The sequence below is a fragment of the Chlamydotis macqueenii genome, chromosome 1 (genome assembly GCF_036417535.1).
Source record: "Chlamydotis macqueenii isolate bChlMac1 chromosome 1, bChlMac1.mat, whole genome shotgun sequence".
Lineage (NCBI taxonomy): Eukaryota > Metazoa > Chordata > Aves > Otidiformes > Otididae > Chlamydotis > Chlamydotis macqueenii.
In genome coordinates this window covers 201,567,549-201,591,342 of record NC_141556.1, presented here as the reverse complement: position 1 = coordinate 201,591,342, position 23,794 = coordinate 201,567,549, and the positions used below count along the sequence as shown (strand labels likewise).

Below are 23,794 nucleotides of genomic sequence, written 5' to 3'. Positions count from 1 at the left end.
ACACAGATGGCACTGTATTATATGGTATAAGTAGTTTTTAATATTGTCCGTAAAACGTATCAGACATCTCATTGCCACTAGATGTTATCAGAAGCGGTTTTTTCACTCGGTATATGGCAGGTTTGTAGCCTCTGACTTTACTGCTAGTTGGAGTGACTGATAATATGTATCTGCTGCACTTTCTCAGCTCAGCAGAACAGTTTGAGCATCAGCTATTAAAATATCTTTAACAGTAAATTTGCTTTGTCACACCAGACTATTTAGTAGAAGGTGATTATCGTAAATGCAATTTCTCTTCCGCAAGCAGTGGGAATTGAATAGCTGCTTCTTGGTGCTGGTTAAAGTTGCGCTTGAAGTATTAGTGATCTGACAGTGCCCAAGAATCTTGTGTTTATGACTAAAATAGATTAGCATACAAACATTAAAACTTAACTGCTGTAAAATAACAACAATTCTGGGAGTTTAAATATAATGATATTTTCCCTTTAAATATTTATAAGGCAACAAAGACATTTTAAGCTTTCTGCAAATTCTCAAATGTGGAATTTAAAACAGATGGAATGAATATTTAGCTTTTCCCTCCAGAGACGTCACAGGCAATGAATGCATTGAGTGAACAAGATAGTTAAAGAGATATAGCATTAAAATGAAATATTAAATAGACACATAGATAATATACTTTATCTAGATATGCCAAACACCATTTTCCGTCTTTAAAAACTGTTAATATGTGGAAATTTTGTGGCTAACTTTCCTCTCTTTTGCCTGCTATGTTAAGTTCAGCCAGAAATAATCTGCCTCATTATGCAAAACAAGAACTATTGAGATGCATGTGAAACTTGCTACCGTAGCTTCATGGTACGAGTATTCTCATCTAAGTTCTTTTTTTTCCCATCATCGTATGATTTGTCATTCACTGAGTGATGTCTAAAAGCACAGGCCAGTCTTCCAGTCATTAAGGATTGTCTGTTATGGTTGTAGTTCATGAAGAGATGAACAACTCATTAAGAAGAATAATCATAAGATACTTTAAGTAATTTGTAAGGTCTGTTACTTCCTGCATAGTTCTGTGAAATATTTGTTCTGTTGGAACTTTGTCCTGCACTTCTCTAAGACCTTGCTGTTTGGTAATATAATGATGTTCAGATGTTTCTGGAGCAGCGTTAAGTGAATAGGGTCAGATGGTGGGAGCTCCTGATTTCTGAAGATCTGTTTTTTCTGTTGGCTTCCATACGCAGCTTCAGTGAGCTCCCAGGATGAGCCCTGTCTCTGTCAGAGACCAGTTACCTGCCATGTTCCAGAGTCAACTGGTGAATCTGGTGTCTTAATACCCATTAATAACAGCAGGTGTGAGTGAGGTGTGAGAGGCAGCATGCTGCCATGGGACTCGGTGACTGAGGGTGGAGTACTTATTTCTGAGACTGAATGAAGTTCCATCTTAAAGAGAAGTCATATTCAGTGGCGAGTTTGGATTTTAACAGGCAAAGTAGCCAAGATCAGATGAGCAGTTTTCAATGTACCTGGTTCAGCACTCCACATGTGTATCAGTTGGTCATAACTGTAATAACTATGCTGGAAATCAATTAAATAAAAGGAAAACAGGAGATAGAAAAGTATTATTTCATTTAGTGCCTAAGAATAAGCCGTATTCTCTATTACCCTATATATTTAACTTAAGTATTCCCTATTCAGCCCCACTTTAGAGTTAAAATGTATTTGACTATTTTTTTTTTCTTTTAAATTCCGAGGTAAGTCATTTGTTACCATATTTCATTGGTTGTAGTACTTTGGTAATTTATTCTTCATCATTTTGGGAGTATGACTGCATTTGTAGTTCAGCTGTTCGGTTACGAGTTAGGAGTGTCATATACCTTTGTGAGTGTGACTTTGGACTGTGAGGTTAACTTGACAGTACCCTTTAGGGAATCCTGTAATGTCTATAACGTTTATGCTGCCTTTGTTAAATCTAGCTGCTTTCTGCTGAATGAGAAGCGACCCTTCTGCCCAGTCACAGATTTCTTTGGGTTATCCCATAAAACTTTAAATTGGTTTGCAGTGAGAGCAGACCCAGTGGCCCAGACATTCATTTGGAATCACCTAAATAATGTTGCATTTAGGCTGCATACATCTACTCAGGGTTACCTTCGCAGAAGCAGAATAGCAAACTTGAGTTTGATTGCAGAGAACCTGGCAATTTCGTGATGCATCTTGTCTGAAAAGTGTCCAATGTCCAAAAGATCACAGGAATCTTGTGCTTTTTTTCTCCTCATTGACTGGGAGGGGAAGCTTATGTGGCTGTATCAAGTGCAGAGACTGTGGATGGTCTAGTGTTGAATAACTGAGTCAATTGCCTGGTAAGTTCTTGAGACTCTTTGTACTGGTGTCATTTCCGAGACCGTGATGTCCTCTGTCAGATCTTGCTGTTGGCAGTGCATGGGCTGATTCATTAGGGGACACTTAATGTTCCCAGCTTTTGTGGAGGAGCTGTTATTTGAACTCAAATACTTCTTTTTCTCTTTCTCTGTTCTCTTAATGCCAGTCTTCAGAGTTAATGTTTATCTGTTGTTATGTGGCCCCAAATCAAGTTAACCAGTGTTAGCACAGGGTGGTCTCAAAGCTCCAAGGTTTCAGGATCACTCACAAGGCTTGTCTGCTGGGAGGAAGAAAGGACCTTCTGCTTCACAGTCATTGCACACATGGAGGATATTGGTGCCTCCTTTCCTTCCAAGAGAATCAAGTTTTTGTGAAAGTTTTACTGTTTTCGTGAAAGGTTGTACTAGACCTTGGGATCTTTGAGTCCTAAAGTACTATAAATGTTGTAGTTTACCATAGAGATGGATATACCACAAAAAAGGCAAGATGCTTGAGAGTGGTTGGGCTGTGTTTGGTAGGTGCTCACTCTGTTTTACCCTCATTTCAGAGGGCAGAAGTCATCTTCACCTCATTTGTGAGCATGTGGAAACAGCTCAGAAAGCATATGCCTGAACTTTGAGACTGTTGGGTGTAAAATGAAATGAATGAAATGGTGAAATGTTGGGTGTGAAATGTGGTCTATATAAACACTTTAATAAAGATTCATGTACTGATGTATTGAAAATATTTTAAACTTAATTCTTTTTAATTAACTGATGTGCTTAATAGGATAGTGGCTAGTTTAAAAATAGAAAAAAAAAGAAGATAGTATGATGGAGTATTTCTAAAATGACACGTACTCACTTAATCCTGCCGATGAGCTCACAAAATGTATTGATTGCAAACTGTAACATTTCTTCCTTGCTTGATACTTGAAGAACAAAGGAAACTAACAAACTGGAGGGAGCCTGAGGGGACCTCCTGGTATTTGATATTCTCCCCAGCTTATGAGACAAGGTCGCATCTGGTTAGTGATCACAAAGATAGTCACAGTACTCTGCAAGGTTTGCTTGTTTTTATGCTGTGCTTAGAAATCTTCTTAGCATGACTAGGACTGTTTGTTCTTCAATTTTATTTATTTATTTTCTTTATTTTTTAGTTCTTTTTCCCCTTCAAGTGCAGTCATGGGAGTAATCTTTGAATTGATTTCCCTCAGTGAGATCCTTGGCTTTTCTTCGTTCTATTACCATACAAAATGGTACAAGTACAGTCCTGGTGCTCATCATGCTTTGAGGAACTTGGGAATGTGATTTCTTTCTGTTAGTACTAGTCTCAGTCACGGTTGGTGTGATACTCTTAACCTAACTTGCTCTGTAACTTACCTATATTGGAGACTGGTGGAGGAAAAAGCAGTTAAAATTAACACCACACTGACAGCCTATTAATTTTGTGAAGAGTCTTATTCTCTCTGGAAGAGGAGAATAGTATTTTTCACAAAAAGAGAAAAAAAGTGAAAAAACTATGAAATGTGCAGAGTCACTTTGTATTAAAGAGCAGTGTCGTTACCTTGATGTGTGGGAAAGATGCACTGTCTTGCAATGTGCACAATACAAATTGCTGCAATAGCTTGCTTGAACTGAAGGATTTAACAGAACTGAACCTCTGATTTAAAAATTAGCTTTTAAATCTTTATTTTCCCTTCTTCTTCAGTTTCTAGTTCAACAGCACACGCCTCCTGTTTTTTTCTTTTTTTTTTTTTTGTCTTTCCTTTTAAATTCCTGCAGTGTCACCATGGTTAAGCATCGAGTCACAGGAAGGGCAGCAGGTCAGATGGAATGCTTGGCTAATTGTTGTGGGATTTGAATATATCAGGGGAATAAACTGTAGAGTTGGAGGTCTCCTGCTTGCATGGAATTCACAGTCTCCTGAAGGAGGAAAGACACATGGGCAGAGAGGAAGAATGAAGGCTGGCTGAGCACAGGAGTGGCGAGCCAATGCCTCCAGCAAAGGAGTCCTGCATGGGTGGAGTTAAGGCAAAACTGACCGTGGAAGTGGAGAGGTCTGACAGTGTTAGGATCACACTGTCGTGCAGTCCCCACCTTAAGTTTTCCTGTGACAGAAGGACTTGAGCTTTGCAGGAGAATCTAGTTTTGGTCAAGATATGAGATTGTCAAAATTCCATCAAAAGTGTTCTAAACTGTCTCAGATCTTAAGGTCTCACCAGTGATCTACTTCTCAAGATAAAGTTTCGTTCTCCATAAATGAGGTCATGTGCTTTCTAGTAGCACTTGCCTCTGTCTCAGCATCACTCAAAAGACTGGATGTGTCACCAAGTTCTTTTCAGATGAACCTTAAAGGATATCACTTCCCAGATGAAGGGGAAATCAGGATCTCCTCTTGGTTCATATGGACGTGGATACAGCATCTGTACGTGTCTTTAACTTTGTCACTTTTTTGTAGCCTGGAAAAAGAAAGAGGCATTGATGGGAGCAGAATGGGAGCTGATATCCAAGTGTTAAAATACTGTGGCATCATTAGAGGACACAGATAAAAAGACAGACCATTCTTTCTGTAGGATATTTGCCTTTGAAATATGGATGCTTCCAATGAAACCCCTATCTTACTTCATCTCTCCAAAAAGCAATATTTCTGCAATAGTAAATATTTCTGAAAGTAAAAAAAAAAAAGGACAGAATCTGATGGCATATACTTGGAATTGTAAAGCTTTTAAATCTAGTTTATCCACTCACCCATAATTAGATGTTCTGAGGGAAAAATGTATCAGGAAGCCTTTATTTACCAAGACACAGAAAAACTGATATGATGATTGCAATGTTAAGTTTAAAATGTTATGTGTACATACCATATTTTTTTCTGTGTATATATGTACCTCATATCAATGTATACTTTTTAGAATAAAAACGTTTAGATTTAACAAGTTTATGGTAGAATCTGCGGCAAGGGTATTCACAGAGACCCACTTCATCCAACAGTAGAAAAGAAAAACTCCTTGAGGAGACCTAAGTTAGGTTTCTCCTCTATCTTGGTCGTCAGAGGGGTGTTTCTTCCTGTAATGTTTCGTGAGGCCTCCGTAAGGACACTGGCCGTCCTGTACTGAAGGCAGCCTTTGTCCATGTTCTCCTGTGTAATTTTTTTTTACTATTTCAAGAAACAGTCATGTCGGGTATGACACTGCAGTAATTTATTTTTAAACATAGGCTGTGTGATATAGAAAATTGAAAATTAATGTTAATGTGAAAAAAAACTTAGAGAAAAATGATTTGTTCAGCTATGTATAATACTCTCAGCCTTGATTGGCATGTGATTTACAAGCATCCCTTTGTGGCAGTGTATTATGACCACTTGATACAGCACTAAGTTTTTGCTAAGAAGCTGAATATTGCATTACACATTGTACATGGAAGTGTTCATCCTATGTTATTACTAGTCCATAGTTAAAATTTTGTAATCTTCTGAACTTGCTTTAGCATCATCTGAATTTCAACTCTGTTTGAAATAACTGGCATTAGTGGTGGTATTTTTAGAAAATTAACACAAACTTGGGTATTGCTTGTTGTCATCTTTTTTATAAATGTGAGAGGGATTAAGATAAACTTCAAATATATTGCATTTTTTGTTTTTTAAGTATGTGATTTGTCTGCGTAGAGGTTTCAAAACAAAGCTGTAAAAATATTTGTCCTCCTAAGGTCACCTAGTTATAGGCACTGAAATTAACATTATTAACTTTATGTAATATTTACATTTCTAAACTTTTGAAATCGAAACTGAGGACTTAAATATATGACTAATATTTTATCATGACGTGTGTATATTCCTTGTAGCATACATAACTAAGTTACATAAGTGCATGGGTCTCTGTGTTTGGTCTCTGCTGTTGTATTTGAAGTGGTATTGATTAGGAGCTGTTGATACAGACCATAGACTGAAAGAAGTGGTTTGTCTGACAGATCAGATGTTAGGAATTGTTAGAAGTCGGGGAAAGGGTTTAAAATTAAGTTGTTTCTTTTTGTCTAGCAGAGCAATTTGTTTCTACATTAGAAATGCATTACTGTCAATATATTAGCTATGAAACTTGTTGCCTTCTTTGAATGAATTTAATTGGTATTTTCTAGAAGTCTTACACCAACATGAAGCAAATGAGTGCTTGTCAGCATTTAGAATTCATTATTCAGCACTTCAGGGAAATGAGTTTTATTTCCCATATGCAAGTGTGATAATTCTGTGTTGCAGTGAAAAGTACTCATAGCAGATTTGGAGAAAAAAAATTCTTTCCCAGATACAGTATAAACCAAGAGTTTTTTGCCGTTAAAGCATTTCACTATCATTCAGATAAGATTGATTTATTTCCTAATTCTGTTCATGCAAAAGTGCCTCGCTTATTTTTGTTGCTGTTTTCTTCTGGCAGTTGGGAATCCTGTTAACTTAATTCTCTCTGTGACCTACCTAGTCCTTAGCCATACAAATAAAAATATAAAGCTCAAAAGGTATTAACTGTTCTTGTTACTGCAGTTCAACATATTGTTTATTGCCAGGTGAAGCTGAAAACTTATAAAGCACTTCAGGGCTTAAAATTGCTGTCTGTATTGTTAGTATTTAGTAATGAATAAGCAGCTGCATCAATGTTTTAGTTAAATTTCTGTTTATATCCACTAATCCTACCTAAGTAAATGAAGATAAAGAATGATACATACAGTAGTGTATCATACACTATCCTAAATTCAGGACTAGAAAACTAATTAGAAAACTCATTCAAAAAATTAACATTGATTAAATTTAAGAAAATCAAGAAATGGAAATGTTCAGATATATTTTAAAAAATTTTATTCTTACCTTTCTAACAGAGGGTAATAATTATGATTCTCGTAAGGACATGTTAGTTGATGTTGAATTTTTTTTTTCATTCTATTGATGATTTAAACTTTTAGTAAAAAAAAAAGAAAAATTTAAAAACTGCTACTCGAAAATGTCTCCAAGTATACATGTGGAGTTTCTCGATCACAGTTTAATCTCGTTATTGGTACAGTAATTCAATTTCACAGCTAACTTCTGGAAAGCAGGAGGGTGGGTTGGAAAGGTGGAAGATCGTGAATCGGAAAAGACAAGTTAAGGTGCTTCACCACATTGGCTCGAAGGCTGCCAGAGCGTGTTGACGTGTTGCAGTTATGCAAACAGAGAATAACCTCAGAAGTTGTCCAACCTGGCTTAGAAAAAGTATTTGCCATTTTTTAATTGTTTCTTTTTCAAGTATTTTTTACAAATTCAGTGTGATTTTAGTGATACTTATTTTAATGGTGTTTTTATCAGTAGTGCTACATAGTGTTGTACATACCAAAGTTAAAAAGTTAAGTTCTTTAGTTTAGAAAAAGATGCTTATTTTTTACTATATCTACTATATCTCTCTCAGTTGTCATATTTTCCTGTTATGTCTTCCTCATACTTGTCTAACATCTTAATTAAAAAAAAGACTGATGAACTGACAAGAAGTTAAAACTTAATTTTTAATTTTTTTTTCCTGTTCTTTTTCTGGAGGAAGACTGGTACTTTTGCCAAACAAGACAAACGATTATTGTTTGAATGACTGCCACATATTAGCAGTGCTGGGAGCTGGAACAGTGTAGCATTCAATAACTATTGGATCAAGAAAGTATAACTTTTCTAAAAGTGTGACTAATCTGAATAAGCTTTTAAAAGATCTGTATTTTAAACACAACATGAATTTCTAGAGCTGCTGTTTACAGAAACCATTACAGTCTCTTTTACATTGCTTGCCTGTTCCAAATGTCTGTGATTTCACCCTAGCACATTAACTGAGTAGGAGAGGGATTATCGTCTTGGCAGGAAAAAGTTGCTCTATTAGGACCACACACTGAAAATGTCAGATTATCTAAAGCAATCAGATTTCTATAGAAATAGTCATGGGCGGATCAGATTCTTAATTTGGAGGGGAGGGAGGGACTGTACACCGATCTGTAATCCTTAACAAGAAAATGGAAATGTAAAGTAATTGTAGTGATAGGAATTGGCAATGAAAGAAAATTAATAAATACATGCATAATGCAAAAATTCTTCTTTCCCTGTAATTTTCAGTTTCCAAAAGCTAGGCACAACCTGGTGGAAATCAGCAGGAGTCTTTTCACAGTGGAGCATTCTGCATCTTGTAATACTGGCTGTTGAAATGTGTCTGCTGGGATTCTCTTTGGTATTTCACTGATGTGTTCTCCCTCCCCAAAACCAAAGCCCATTACTTGCCCAGCTCCTAATTTTGCTGGGAGGTGAATTGCCACATCAGGGCTCTTGTCAATAGAAGCTTTCAGCCTAGGGGTGAGCTTGCAGCATGTTCTGTTGATGTGGCTCCGCAGATCTAGTCAGAGGCACAGACTCTGGCTAGATGAAGTGTGTGGCATCTTTTAATTAGCCTTGCGATACCCACTGTCCATTCCTAGTTGCATATAGAAGGGAAGAGCCATATTCAGCTCCACGTGGAATTAGTTTGACTGGCAATGGCTAGCAACAGGACTAGTAGCAATTGCTGATATCAGTAGTAAATACTTCAGTGATGTGAATGTCTCTTAATTGAACTGTGTTTAATATATTGTTGCTGTATATAGCAATGACTCTAAAAGGCAGAAGAAAACCCCTTACTTTTATACACGAAAAAGAAAGAAAAGGTGCCTACATGCTTCTGTACCAGTGACTCCAGCAAGCCTTCGTGATGTCTGTATGTGTGAAAAGCCACATACGTGCTCTGTAAGCTACCAAAACTTTCAGCTGCTGCTTCCAGATGTAGGACTGCAGTTCTGCCTGCTTGTGAGCAAGTCATTTAACTATTTTGTACCCCTGTTAATTTTAATCTGCCTTGCTTAGTGATCCTTGGAATAGAGATTATCTTCTAAGTGCCTGCACTTTGCCTCGTAAAAAGTGTTGAGTCTCAGTTACATTGCTGGATGTTGCTTGAAAGTTTCTGGGGAATTGTCCACTTGGAGAAGAACGTAGCTTTGTAGTCTGTTCCAATCAAATTGATGGAGTATGTCAAATGCAGTGAAAACACTCCTGATCCTCAGTGCCTGATTTTTGTTTTTTTAATGTAGCCCATTTTGATCACTGCGTCATCCAACATGCTAAGTCTTGCCTTTGCTGTCTTGGACTTTGTTACATTAGGATGTCAGAGACAGTCTTGACCTTTCCTGAAACCCTGCCCTTCTGAGAGATATGTGGTGATTCTGTGGTCTTTCAAATTGTAATGTTAGGTTTGGGAGGAAAGAAAATGTGTTTGTGTTTTAGTAGGTTTATTCTATATGTTTATTATTGCAGCCTTTAGGGAAATTTTCTTGCTCAACTGACAATGTAACTTATCAGTTATTGTTGTGGAAGAGTCACAAGAGCTGTATTCACTCGCGTTTGGCTTAGGTACGTGTTAGCTTTGCCCAGACCTCCAAAACTGCCAAAGCCCAAATGTGGAATGTGATGAGTATGGTAAAGATTGGACTGGTAAGGATAAATAAAGCTATTCATGCAGAAAACCTAAAATTTTGCCTATAGGTAGTAGAACAGAATATTGTAATGTGTTTTATTATGTTTTATTTCTGATATGTTGGCAATTTTCTATTTCTTATCATTTTTCTGCAGGAAAATCAATTTAGTTGGTTTTTCTGCCTCCCCTTGAAAGGCATATGGTGAAGTCATGCTCCGTTTTTTTAGTCAGTGACGTGATGGCTCGGCTGGCATTTGTATTCTGCTACATGTATGTTTCCAGCCCAAATGACTAGGGACCACTTCGGGTGGCCACTGCTGGGAATGGTCTTTAGAGAGGGGTTCCCAGGACTGGATTTACGCTAAATAAACAGAGACCATAAGCGGAAAACTGTGATTCATTAGGAACCTTGGTTTAGGTTAAAGTGATAAAAATAGCTGCAGGACATATTAAATTAGTTTAAAAAATTGGATAGTGAAGGAATCCAATCTGAAGTATTTTGTAAATTGTCCACTTTTATTTTTAGAGTTATCTGCCTTACTCTACTCTGTTCAATGTAATTAGGTGTATAATCCAAAGAGAGAGCCAAAAAGATTCAGCTGTCAAAGATTCAGATTCTGTAAACACAGGCTTTTTTAAGCAGTACTGTCAGTACTGCTATGTTTATCTTCTCTGTTCTGCCAAAACATGGTCCTGGAAGTTTTTGTTTTCTGTTCTGGCAACATGTTTTCTGTTTTAGGCAATATGCAAGAAATGGAAGTAAAATACCAGAAAATCCTTCTGTGAATTGCAGATAAACTTACTGCATAGTTCATTAGAATTACTTTAATTATCCATGAAAATGTTCCATAATAGACCAGTGAACGTGCATGTTGTATGTTTTCAGTAAAGATGACATAATTATTTGACTCCTACGCACATACTCTTACCAGAAGATTATGGACATGAATTTTTCAGTCTTGCATGTTGACAGAGTTACAATGACTCCGCTTTCTGCAAATACTCTGTATTTAAAAGATGTACTTTATGTTTAACTTTGCAGATCCAGAATGCTAATGATGTGCTAATAGCACCGCTGGAGAAGTTTCGTAAAGAGCAAATAGGAGCAGCAAAAGTAAGTGACTGTGGCAACAATTCTTTTTCATTTCACGTTTATTTGAATTTATCAGTGTGTTTTGAAGGCTGGACTGAAAACAGGCGTTTGCATTCAAACATACAATCCTAAGCACAAATACAGACTGGACAGAGAATAGACTGAGGCCAGACCTGAGGAGAAGGGCTTGGGAGGGATGGTGGACAAGAAGCTAAACATGAGCAGGCAATGTGCATTTGCAGCCATGAAAGCCAACCACATCCTGGGCTGCATCAAAAGAAGCGTGGCCAGCAGGTCGAGGGAGGTGATTCTTCCCCTCTGCCCTGGTGAGACCCAACCTGGAGTACTGTGTCCAGTTTTGGAGCCCCCAACAGAAGAAGGACATGGACCTGTTGGAGCAAGTCCAGAGGGGGCCACGAAGATGATAAGAGGGCTGGAGCACCTTTCCTATAAGGACAGGCTGAGAGAGTCAGGGCTGTTCAGCCTGGAGAAGAGAAGGCTCCGTGGAGACCTTATTGTGGCCTTCCAGTACCTAAAGGGGGCTTATCAGAAAGATGGGGACAAATATTTTAGCAGGGCCTGTTGTGGTAGCACAAGGGATAATGGTTTTAAACTAGAAGGAGGTAGATTCAGACTAGAAATAAGGAAAATATTTTTTACACTGATGGTGGTAGAACACTGGAACAGGTTGCCTGGAGAGGTGGTGGATGCCGCGTCCGTGGAAACATTCAAGGCCAGGTTGGATGGGGCTCTGAGCAACCTGATCTGGTTGAAGGTGTCCCTGCTCCTTGCAGGGGGGTTGGACTCGATGACCTTTAAAGGTCCCTTCCAACCCAAACTGTTCTATGATTCTATACTTAGTACCATCCTCATTAATGTATTAGCAAATTATTCTGAATTCTTTGCTGCAGAGAATGAGATGATATAGAATGGAGTTTAATGACTGATTATTTGTATAGGGTACAACTCTTACTGCTATTGTACGTTCTTATCATCCGGAGTTCTGTTCATCTGCTGATATCTGCATTTCGCTATGTCTTGGGTCCCTTGGTTGGGAACCACACAGAGGGTTCAAACAGCTGCTATGAGTGCAGTGGTTGTTGTATGAAGACCTAAAGAAGTTGGTGTGCTTTAGGTGTGCTCTCTTTCCATCTCTGATTTCCTTCTCCACTTTATATGGTTGGTGCAAGTGCAGTGATTCATATTCATATTGCCAGATTATTCATCTTCATATTGCCCAGAGATTTTTCCATGGTGGAAGTGCTCTAGTTGGTGATTTAGGCCAGTCCTCTGTTGTTACGTGTTATATCTGTGTTAGAGAAACAGTGTAGGTTATCTATGCCAGGGTTCAATAGTCAGCCCAGGATGTATTGGGTGAAAAGACGTTGGAATGAACTGTTAGTCTAGAAGAGCTATTTCAGTCTGATCCTGGAGTCTTAAGTGGTTATCAGTGACTGCTTTTATAACCATCTCAGAGAGATGCGTAAAGGCTGTGATAGTCACTTAGAGGTGTGGTTAATAACAGTTCAGCTTGTGCTCAACCTCAGAAGAACAGAGCTATTGGAAAGACAGACCAAAGGTTGATACTTTTTGTACTGCTATTGTGAATGTGTGGCAAACAGATGAGACTGCTTCCGCACAGGAACTAAGTGAATGTTTGAGAGGAATTTTTACTGTGAACTTGAGGTCAGATTTCTCTGAAATGGATGTTCTTTACCCTCTTACTTGATATGTTTTTGTGTACAGCTGCATTCTTCTCTTGTCCCACCCCTATGCTGCTGTGAGATGCAGGGCTGGGAGTTTATTTACCATGCTGCGCAGATCAGAATTTAATCCTAGCACAAAATTGGTTTTAGTTTTCAGTAGGTTTTACTTGCATTGTTCAGTTCTTTGTGTCACCATTTCATTTCATATTCCTGTAGTTTAAAGGAAAGGGGAATTCTTCTCTGCTGAGAACCCTGTGTGAAAGCCTAACCGGCCATGCTATTGACTGTCCAGATACATCAGAGAGATGATCCACAGGCAGTTCACAGGGCTCTCTGCAGAAGTGCGTAAGACACTCATGTCTCCTTTGAGTATATCACTCAGTAGATGTCAGCACATACTTAATAGTCTAATTGAAGATGTCTCCTTTGATTTTGAGTCAGCAAGTATTTAACGTTAAAGGCAGGGCACTACAGGACACGTTGAATCCTCTCTGGTATATCAAAACACCTGATTCCTTTTCCGTATCTCTTCCAGATAAAATGTGGGCATTTGCCCATCTTACGTAATTAGTGGAAACAGTGATATTTTAGACTTGTCTATGGTCACAACAATACACTGAATGAGTTCAGGAGAGAGCCTGGCTCGACTCTTATTCCAGTGTCTGATGCCCTTTATGACGCCACTCTGTGTGTGTTTGGGGCATTCCAGGGTACTGGCTTGACACATTGATACCATATAGAGAGCTCTCCCAGCTTGTTGTTCTATAAAATGTCAGATAAACTCATCTTTTCTTGCGCTGCTTATAGAGTTAACTGTGAAGCTCAGAAATGAGAGGTTCAGACCGCCTGCATAACCCAGTTTGCAATACAAACATTTGCCTCGGAATTGATTTTTGTCAGTGGAAGCAATTACAGTTGGCCTTTAACTAAATGGAATCAACACAAAGAAGTGAGAGATGAATTACATTTAATACTGTTTTTCTAGTAATTACAAAATAGCAACATATGATCTAGGAATAATGAGACCAGTATGAAACAGTAGAAATTTGGGCTTTCTGAAACTCATTGTTAGTAAAGTAGACAGCATTTATGAACTCTTACAAGTATGAGATGACTTGAGCTTGCTAGTATTTATCTTCAGTTAATGAAGGTTTGCACAAAGATTTGGCTCTTTTAGCTCCTCTGGGGTGATCTGAACTGATAGCCAAACAAAAAAAAAAAATGTGGATGCTTTCTTGTTGTTTGGATTTCAGCAGCAAGTTTCACAGGACACTGAGAAAATCACTCTCTATTTGAGGTCTTCTCTAAAGGCGTCAGCTGTATGGAGCATGTATCAACTGTTACTTTCTGATCTGAAATACCAGGTTTGAGCTGTCTTTTCCTCTAGTATTAACTTACAACAGTGTGTAGAATTGTATTTATATCAAACCCAAACTTACTTCTGTTTCTCCATTATCCCTCTCCCCTCCAAAAAAACCTCAAAACATTTCTGTGTATGTGTTCCTCTCAAAAGGGAGGCTGAGATGTGCAGATTCCACAGTACAGCTGATAGTTATGTCATATTATGTGTTTCTGGAGCTGTGAATTTACAATTAATTTGCATCATAATGTCTTAGGGACCAACATTTTAAGAGATTAGGTGTAGAAGCACAAGGTTAATTGTAGATGCCTTTTGCATTGACAATTTCCGCAGTAGCTAGGGATGCAAGCATCTGGTCTTTGTGATCAGCCTTATGCTTTGAAGGTATATTTTGTAAGCTGTAGTGAGTGTTGGATTCTCTCTCTTGTAATCGGATTTGGAAATTGCTAATTTTAATATCCTGTTAAGATGTGTTTCCAAAATCTTGGAGGAAAAAAATATTAGATAGTTGTGTTACCAATATACATAACAGGAGATTATATTAGGTACTGCCGTCAGATTTTGGTGAGGGGAAGATTGTGAGACTGAGTGTTTAAAAGTGCTTATTGGACTTTTTCCTTTTCTAAAACACCAGATAAAGTTCAGCTGGAGATAGAAACAAGCAATCCCCCCCACACTGCCCCGCCCTACATACAGACAAAAAAGAGAAAATGTTACAAATTAATGGCAGTTTTCACTATGACAATTGCTATTTTAATTGAATAATAAGTAACTTAATGAGATTTTTACTACTGTGATGAACTATGTAGGACTATCCTGTTGTTGTGTTCAGTGTAGAGAATGAGAATATTTTATTCTTTCTTCAAAACTATGTTGAGTCTAGGCAAAAAGTATGATCACAGAAATCAAAGAGAATATGGAGGATAATACATATCCTGTTGGTGTTACGGAGCTGTATTTCAAATACGAGGCCAGCATAAACCCAGAGTGCAAAGTTCAAGTGTTTTTGGAACATCACAACTATAACATTAACGATCAGTTCTTCACATGTACTTCAAAAACCTGAAAGTAGCCAACAAATTTGAGAAACATTCCTCATAAAACATTAGTGTTTGTAATCAAACCAGCAATTCACAAATCTATATCACTTGCTCTTCTCAATTTATACTACTTGCTCTTCTGTTTTTATTGCACATATTTCAGTCCTTCCTTTTCTGTACACACTCAGTTTAAATAAAGCTGAGTTCTCTCCAGAGACTACACAAACCCAGCTTTGCATTGGATAGCCTGTTGATTTACTCCATCTGAGTTTAAAAAAATGACCTCTGCAATTATTGTAGAAATGCGAGCAAAAGCCGAGTGAGGTAACTGGGAAAGGATTTCAGGCACGAAGCATTTTGCCTTATTTGGTAAATGTGGTTTGCAAGTCCCCAGCTGGTAACGTTGGTGAGATCATTGTGTGATGTGTTATGTACAATAAGGCCAAACTTTCATGTTTCTTTTTTATTCATTGAGTACAGTATTTAACAATATTTGTTCCAGTGTTCGTTGACCTTTAGTGCAACTTAAATCAGATCAAATACAACAGAAGCAATTTTGTTTTTAAAACTTAAAATGAGAGTTTTGTTTCCTCCTTACAATTCCATCTGTTTTTTTCTTAAAATTATTTATTTTGGCCAGGAGGATTATTTTCTATTATTATTTATTTTCATTCATTCATTCAAAGCTGTGGATTCCTTTCTACTTGGGAAACAAATCCGTGTTTGCTGCTGGGATGAATAATCCTGTATCTGTGTTCACATCTGTACTCATATGATGTAAACATGCAGGAGCTGGTACATTCGTTCTGTGTTTTATTTGGATTGTCCGGAAGTTGAGGAGCATAAAACAACCAACCTCCCACACTCCACCTCCATTTTTTAAGAGTCTGTCAGAAAGCTGTCAAAGCAGAGTTTTAGATGGGTATCTCAGATCAATTAGAAATGCCAGAATGTCTGTTTTGTGAACTGAGTTCTTTGGTATCTAATCAAATTGTAGCACTTGTTGTCCTTTAGCTGAGAAAAATGAATAACCTTGCTCTAGTAGGTACGGTGGAAGGTGTTTCATTATAAGCAGCATCTGTTACTCAAGGTTTGGTACTTGTGTCCACTAATATGGGGATGCTTTAATGTCGGTCTGAACCATAGTGGGGAGGGGACTGGGGGAAGGAAGCAGAAATAGAGGCCAGGCCAGGAAAATCGATGGCCGAATGTTTTGAGTTAAAATGCAACAGTTTTCCAAAAATGATTACTTATCAGAGTTACCTGATATCTTTTTTTTTTTAATAAGATAACTTATTCTGTAGACAAGGAGATGCCGCGGATCAAACCCATTTCCATTTCAGTAAGGCCTTTAAAGAGCTCTACATGAGACATTGTAATTTAGTTTAGATGGATGTTGGTATAAGAAACTTGATCTGTGTAAGGAACTGGCTAATGAGGAAAGGGCAGTGAGTTTTGCTTATGGGAGAGATAGATTGTCTGGTTATAGAGAAGCTACTAATTAGAAGATCTCAAGGGGCAATTTGAGATCAGTCTGTTATTTTATTTTCAGTAATGACCAGGTAAAAAAATCTAGTGATGCTGACACAGCTTGGGGTTGCTGTAGGTTGGGGTTATTGCCAAGACAGAGGAGAAGGACTGGAGGATTGGGAAGAAAGTGTAGGATTAGAAGACTGAGCAGGAGGAGCTGAGACTACTTGATGGTCACCACACAGTTGTAAACCAAAAATTTGCTTTAAAGGTGAAAAGTTCAAGTGGCAATCTCTTTAGATATTATTGTCTTTAAGCATCTATCTCTGATAGAGAAGTATACATTTTCTTTAGGTTTTCTTTTACTTATATATATTCTTGAGTTTTGGATTAAGCTTGTGAACTGTGAAAGAGATGCAAATTGCATTTGTAAGTACAGTTAATTCCAAGGTATTGGTCCTACGTCATTTTTATCTGAGAAATAATTCAGAATATGTTGTCTAATCTGACATTTTATTTAAACTGGTATTGTCAGATGCAAGAACTAAGAAATTACAAGGCTAAGCTTAAAAAAATGATCTTATAATGATAAATTTTGTTTGCAACAATTGTAAGAAAATATGAAGATTTGAAAACTTCTTCAGATTAAATATTTTTTAAAACATTTGTTATTTCATCTTGATTTTTGCTACTTCCCTCTGGTTTTTGGTACCTGTGTATAGAATCTTCTGTGAACAGACCTAGATTCTGAAGTTTGGAGTAGCTGGATTGTAGCTTTATCAGCTGCAGCTGTCTACTTTTCCCTTTGTGATCTGCATTTAATGAAAATGTGTAGTATAAAAGTGGTTTTAAAAATAGATCAAATACAGCTATTCAAATAAATTGATGGAAATAGGAAGCTGTGAAACACCTGCATCAATTTGATAATCTCTGTTAAAACTATTTTTTATAAAGTAGAAGATAATTGTGGTGCTACGGTATGACTAGCCACAGCTTTGCTTACGCTCTGTACATGAAATATTTGGGAAGTTTCAAAGCCAGTGGTGAAGGGCCCAGTGTGCACACACGTCATCATTTCAGGCAGTCTTATTTTCTTCTGTGGAAAGCCAAACCATTAAGCTGGGAAATATCTCTGGCTGAGCACCTGGACCCAGAGGTTTTTTGAAGCAACTAATCTACTTGGGACAGCTCTTGTCATTCTGCAATCGCAGCAAAATTATCTACTCATCGCAGTTTACTTTGGTTCAATAACTGTTTCGTTCGAAATTGAGGAACTTTTAGAAAGTTCCTCAACGGAACGGGGTGTGCTTTGAGAAGCCCGGGCTGCTAGGGGAGGATGGCGTGCACCTAACCAAGAGGGGGAAGAGTGTGCTTGGACAAAGACTTGCCAGGCTCGTCCGGAGGGCTTTAAACTAGTGTTGCTGGGGGAGGGGGAGCACAGTTCAGCCCACTGCGGTCAGCATGGTGCCAGTGCCAGCACCGAGGGTCCAGAAGCTGAGGAAGGATCACAGATAAGTGCAAATAAACCTAAACTGCGGTCCAATAGAACCCCTGTCGCTCCAGCCAGCAAGTCGGCTTTGTCGGGGCCCAGCTGAAGTGTCTCTATACCAATGCACGCAGCATGGGGAATAAACAGGAAGAGCTGGAGATGCTTGCACACGAGCAGGGCTACGACCTCATTGGCATCACGGAGACGTGTTGGGATGACACATACGACTGGAGCGTCAACATGGAGGGGTATAGGCTTTTTAGAAAAGACAGGAAGGGTAGACGCGGAGGGGGTGTCGCTCTCTACGTCAGCAACCGGCTGGAGTGTGTGGAGCTCCACCTGGGGATGGAGGAGGAGCTGACAAAGAGCTTATGGGTCAAGATCAGAGGATGGGGACGGACAGGGGACGTTACAGTGGGGGTCTGTTACAGGCCGCCTGGCCAGGAGGACAGAGCAGATGAAGTGCTCTATAGGCAGATAGGAGCAGCCTCACGGTCACAGGCCCTGGTTCTCATGGGGGACTTCAACCACCCTGACATCTATTGGAGAGACAACACGGCAGGGCACAGGCAGTCCAGGAGGTTCCTGGAATGCGTGGATGACAACTTCCTCCTGCAGGCGATAGAGGAGCCGACAAGGAGGGGTGCCATGCTCGACCTTGTGCTCACCAACAGGGAGGGACTGGTGGAGGATGTGAAACTAAAGGACAGCCTTGGCTGCAGTGACCATGACATGGTGGAGTTCAAGATCCACGGGGCAACAAGGAAAATACATGGCAAGCTCTCTGCCCTAGACTTCAGGAAGGCGGACTTCGGCCTTCTCAGGGACCTGATGGGCCAAGTGCCATGGGAGGCGGCCCTGGAGGGAAGAGGGGCCCAGGAAAGTTGGTCCATATTCAAGAAGCACCTCCTCCAAGCTCAGCAGAGGTGCATCCCGATGAAAAACAAGTCGGGCAAAAAGGCCAGGAGGCCGGCATGGATGAGCAAGGAGCTCCTGGACCAACTGAAAGTGAAAAAGGAAGCCTATAGAGGGTGGAAGTGGGGACAGGTAGCCTGGGAGGACTACAAAGAGGCTGCGCGAGTGGCCAGGGATAAGGTAAGGAAGGCCAAAGCCCTGGCGGAATTGAATCTGGCCAGGGATATAAAATGCAACAAGAAGAGCTTTTATGGGTACGTAGGGAACAAAAGAAAGTCCAGGGTAAATGTAGGCCCCCTCCGGAAGGGAACTGGTGTCCTGGTTACCCAGGACATGGAGAAGGCTGAGGTTCTCAATGACTTTTTTGCCTCAGTCTTCACCGACAAGAGTTCCTGTCCCACCACCCAAGCTGTAGAAGGTGCAAGCAGGGACTGCGAGAATGAAGAACTGCCCATTGTACTCGAAGAGCAGGTTCAGGCTTATCTGAGGAACCTGAAGGTGCACAAGTCCATGGGTCCTGATGAGATCCATCCGCGGGTCCTGAGGGAACTGGCGGATGAAGTTGCCAAGCCACTGGCTATCGTATTTGAGAAGTCGTGGCGGTCTGGTGAGGTCCCCGATGACTGGAAGAGAGGGAACATAACCCCAATTTTTAAAAAGGGGAATAAGGAAGACCCAGGTAACTACAGGCCGGTCAGCCTCACCTCTGTGCCTGGCAAGGTCATGGAGCAGATTCTCCTGGAAACCATGCTAAGGCACATGGAGAGCAAGGAGGTGGTTGGTGACAGCCAACATGGCTTCACCAAGGGCAGATCGTGCCTGACCAATTTGGTGGCCTTTTGTGATGGGGTGACGGCATCAGTGGACAAGGGACGAGCAACTGACATCATCTACCTGGACTTGTGCAAAGCCTTTGACACTGTCCCGCATGACATCCTTCTCTCTAAACTAGAGAGACATGGGTTTGATGGACAGACCACTCAATGGATAAGGAGTTGGCTGGATGGCCGCACTCAGAGAGTGGTGGTCAACGGCTCGATGTCCATGTGGAGACCGGTCACGAGTGGCGTCCCTCAGGGGTCCGTGCTGGGCCCGGCCCTGTTCAACATCTTTGTCGGCGACATGGACAGTGGGATAGAGTGCACCCTCAGCAAGTTCGCCGACGACACCAAGTTGTGTGGTGCCGTCGACACGCTGGAAGGGAGGGATGCCATCCAGAGGGACCTTGAGAGGCTGGAGAGGTGGGCCCGTGCCAACCTCATGAAGTTCAACCAGGCCAAGTGCAAGGTCCTGCACCTGGGTCATGGCAATTCCAGGCACAAATACAGGCTGGGCGGGGAATGGATTGAGAGCAGCCCTGAGGAGAAGGACTTGGGAGTGCTGGTGGATGAGAAGCTTAACATGAGCAGGCAATGCGCCCTTGCGGCCCAGAAGGCCAACCGCATCCTGGGCTGTATCAAGAGGAGCATGGCCAGCAGGTCGAGGGAGGTGATTCTGCCCCTCTACTCTGCCCTGGTGAGACCCCACCTGGAGTACTGTGTCCAGTTCTGGAGCCCCCAACACAAGAAGGACATGGACCAGTTGGAGAAGGTCCAGAGGAGGGCCACGAAGATGATCAGAGGGCTGGAGCACCTCTCTTATGAGGACAGGCTGAGAGAGTTGGGGCTGTTCAGCCTGGAGAAGAGGCTCCAGGGAGACCTGATAGCAGCCTTCCAGTACCTCAAGGGGGCCTACAAGAAAGATGGGGAAAGGCTGTTTAGTAGGGCCTGTTGCAACAGGACGAGGGGTAATGGTTTTAAAATAGAGGGGGGTAGATTTAGATTAGAAATTAGGAAAAATTTTTTTATGATGCGAGTTACAGAACCCTGGAACAGGCTGCCCAGAGAGGTGGTGGATGCCCCATCCCTGGAAACATTCAAGGCCAGGCTGGATGAGGCTCTGAGCAACCTGATCTAGTCAGGGATGTCCCTGCTCCTTGCAGGGGGGTTGGACTAGATGACCTTTGAAGGTCCCTTCCAACCCTAACCATTCTATGATTCTATGATTCTAAGTTAACAGGGGAAAAAAAAAAATCCTAAAAGCTTTTTTTTCGCTTCTAGTGTATTCCTTTTTAAAAAAACTGTCATTTCAGTCGGTTTCAGTCAACAGCTGCAGAAGTTTGTTAGTAATACCAGTAATACCAGTTAATATTATGTGCAAAGTCTGTCTTAATAAATTATGTTAAATACCTTATTTCTGTTAGAAGTTAGTATGATTAACTGCCTGACTGACTTAAACCAGTTTCTGTAGCTGTGTTTTTTCTGCCCTTCTATAAAATTCTAATTTGCATCCAAAGGAAAACAGATATAAATTAAAGGTAAATAAATTAATCCTCTGTAGTAAATAGGAAATGTAATTTACTGTGTTGTGCCATAATATTTAAGAATTAAGTCTTAGAAAAAGTGTGTTAATGTGGAATTACTTAAGTGAGTCTGCAGTGTATTTTTACTTCTACTGGAAAACAGTGAAAAAATACAAAATGCAATAAAACATGCACATTTTAAAAGTAAATTAAGGATTTTTTTTTCTTGCTAATTTAAATCAGACCATTGTGATCTGTGTCACAGGAGGGATTCAGGAAGATTGCTAGGATCCTGCTGTACTCCTGAGCCATGATTAAAAGCATGAGCAAGGACATTTATCTCTAGACTAACCTTCCAGTTCACAGGGGAGCTGAACTTCTTATTGAGTGCTTCGAGGCACAGAGGATTTGGCAAATATTCTCGTTTTGAAGGAAAAAAAAAGCTTGTCTCAGTAGTGTATGGTAGCTGTACTCATCTATTATGTCCGTTCTAGCCTTGCTCTCGGCCACAGCGTGGAGAAGATTACATTCCATGCCTGCTGAAATACAGGTCTCAAGGTGGTTGATGAGAGTCTTCAGGAATCTCAAGGAGGATTTAAGAGAAGCGTAGGAAGTGGCCCATTGCCTGTGGCACAGAGCAGAACAGGACTGGGAAGGAAACAGAGGGTTTAGTGTTCTGCTCCCTGCACAAGGTCTCTGTCTTCATTCACCTAGTGAAAGGCACCTACTCTCCTGCCCCTCTGTGCTCAAAATAAGACTACACCCTGAATTTTGGCATTCTTTGTCAAACCAAATTTGTTACGTTTTCAGAAAGGCAGCTGCATTCTCTTACCCTACAGGGATTACTTCAGAGTTCTGCTCGTGGATGTTGCCTAGTGCCACAGCTGTACCAAACACTTAACACTTAAATCATCAGGCTTTTTACATGGGTATACATTAATTAATTGTCTTCTGTTGCACATTGGGGTTTTCTTCAACGGTCTTGGAGAAAATGAAGATCTCTTCCTCCGTTACTTTCCTTTCTTCTGTGGTATACTTAAGATAACAGCATAAAAATAGATCTGTTATGTTTGGGCATTACTCAGATGATGTTCAGTCTATGAGTCTTTGTTGCACACCTATGGTGGGTTGCATTTTCCATTCTAAATAGAAAATTATTTGATTGGGTCACTTGCTGCATCACCCTACGTTTCCCTTCGTCCAGTATCTTCTGTGCAGCAGATTCTGCAGTGCCCTGGGAATATGCAAACTTGCACTCTCTTACCATTGTAGCAATTTTGCTCTTGGCAAAGCGAATATAAAATAGCTCTATTCCAAAGCAAGGTGGGTGATAGTAGCTGGAAGGTATCACTTCTTTACTGTAACAAAACACTTTAATGTGTTTTAGTGTAGATACAGGAGCACAAAGAGCTCCATCTTTCCACCAGATAAACCAGCTTCATTATTTCAGGATCTTTCAGGCTACAGTAGCCACCACAGAACCATTCGTTCCTGTGGAGCTTGCCAGGAAGAGGTGGTCTCGGGTGGTTGTTGTGATGAGAAGATCATCGTTCCCTAGGAAGTAAACGAAGAGCACTGGTTGAGCTTAACAGCTCCACTGGGGAGGCATGACTCTTCACCCCAAAGTGATAGTTTGTGTTCCTTTATCAGTGTTGTAAGAGGGGCTCTGAAAATAGATGCTTTCAAAACAAAACAAAATCACTTCTGACGTTAACCCCAGGCTGTTTCCTTTTTCTTTTTTTTTCTATCTTTAAACAGCACAGCTTCCACTTGTGTGTATTAATCTAAAAACTTTCTCATAACACGCCTCAAGTTCTTCCTCAGATGAGCTTTGTGGTCGCATTGCGATGAAGTGGAGGGTGGCGTGGGACCGTGAGCTGTGCTGTGCTGGCACGCTGAAATCAGCGATGCCGGCTGATTGGTTGGCATAGATGGGAGAGAGGTTCCCGAAGAGTGTTTTTAAAAAGAAATTACCACTTAAGACAGTGATATTTTTATCTTCTGCTTTTAAAATAAAGCAGTGAGTATGTGACGTTACAAGCTCATCTGTCAGAATGGCTTTATGTGAATGACATTCTGTTCTTGGCAGCTTTTTTGCATTTTCTTTACTTCAAGTGCACAAAGGAAAGAAGATAATTGCTGACTGTACAGATGAAATGGCCTCTTCATAGGCATTTTAGTTTAGTGGTGTACTTGAGACATTACTGAAATACACTTTCTTTGGGGTTGAATTTAGCACAGGAAAGGAGGGATGTAGAACCTGAAATGGCGGTGTGCCTTGATAGCGAGGGAAGAAAACCAGTGCTGGTGGGAGAAATGTGGGTGAGGAGAGCAAGCGAGTCAGGTGCAGGATGCCAGTTAAGCAGCTGCTTGGGGAATGGGTGACGGCCACTTAGGAACGGACAAAGAGAAGCAGCAATGGCAGGAAAGGGGCAGTGGTGGAGACTAAGGGAAGTTGTTGACTAGTGTAATACAGTTTTAGAAACTGGATGTTCTTCTTGTAGTTGGGAAGTTCACTGGTCTGACTGTTAGAATG

General features: G+C 40.3%; 1 protein-coding gene across 2 annotated transcripts in view; it reads left to right on the top strand.

The window, feature by feature from the left end:
• ARHGAP42 (Rho GTPase activating protein 42) overlaps positions 1-23,794 on the top strand; it is a 166,550-nt gene that overhangs the window by 78,961 nt on the left and 63,795 nt on the right. The window contains exon 4 of one of the 2 annotated variants that reach the window (XM_086739604.1): positions 10,887-10,958. In XM_086739604.1, the coding sequence (XP_086595730.1) occupies positions 10,887-10,958 (72 nt within the window). Of the gene's footprint in view, positions 1-10,886; positions 10,959-13,921; positions 14,008-23,794 lie in introns of those variants that run through there. The other variant, XM_086739605.1, reaches the window with a different exon arrangement.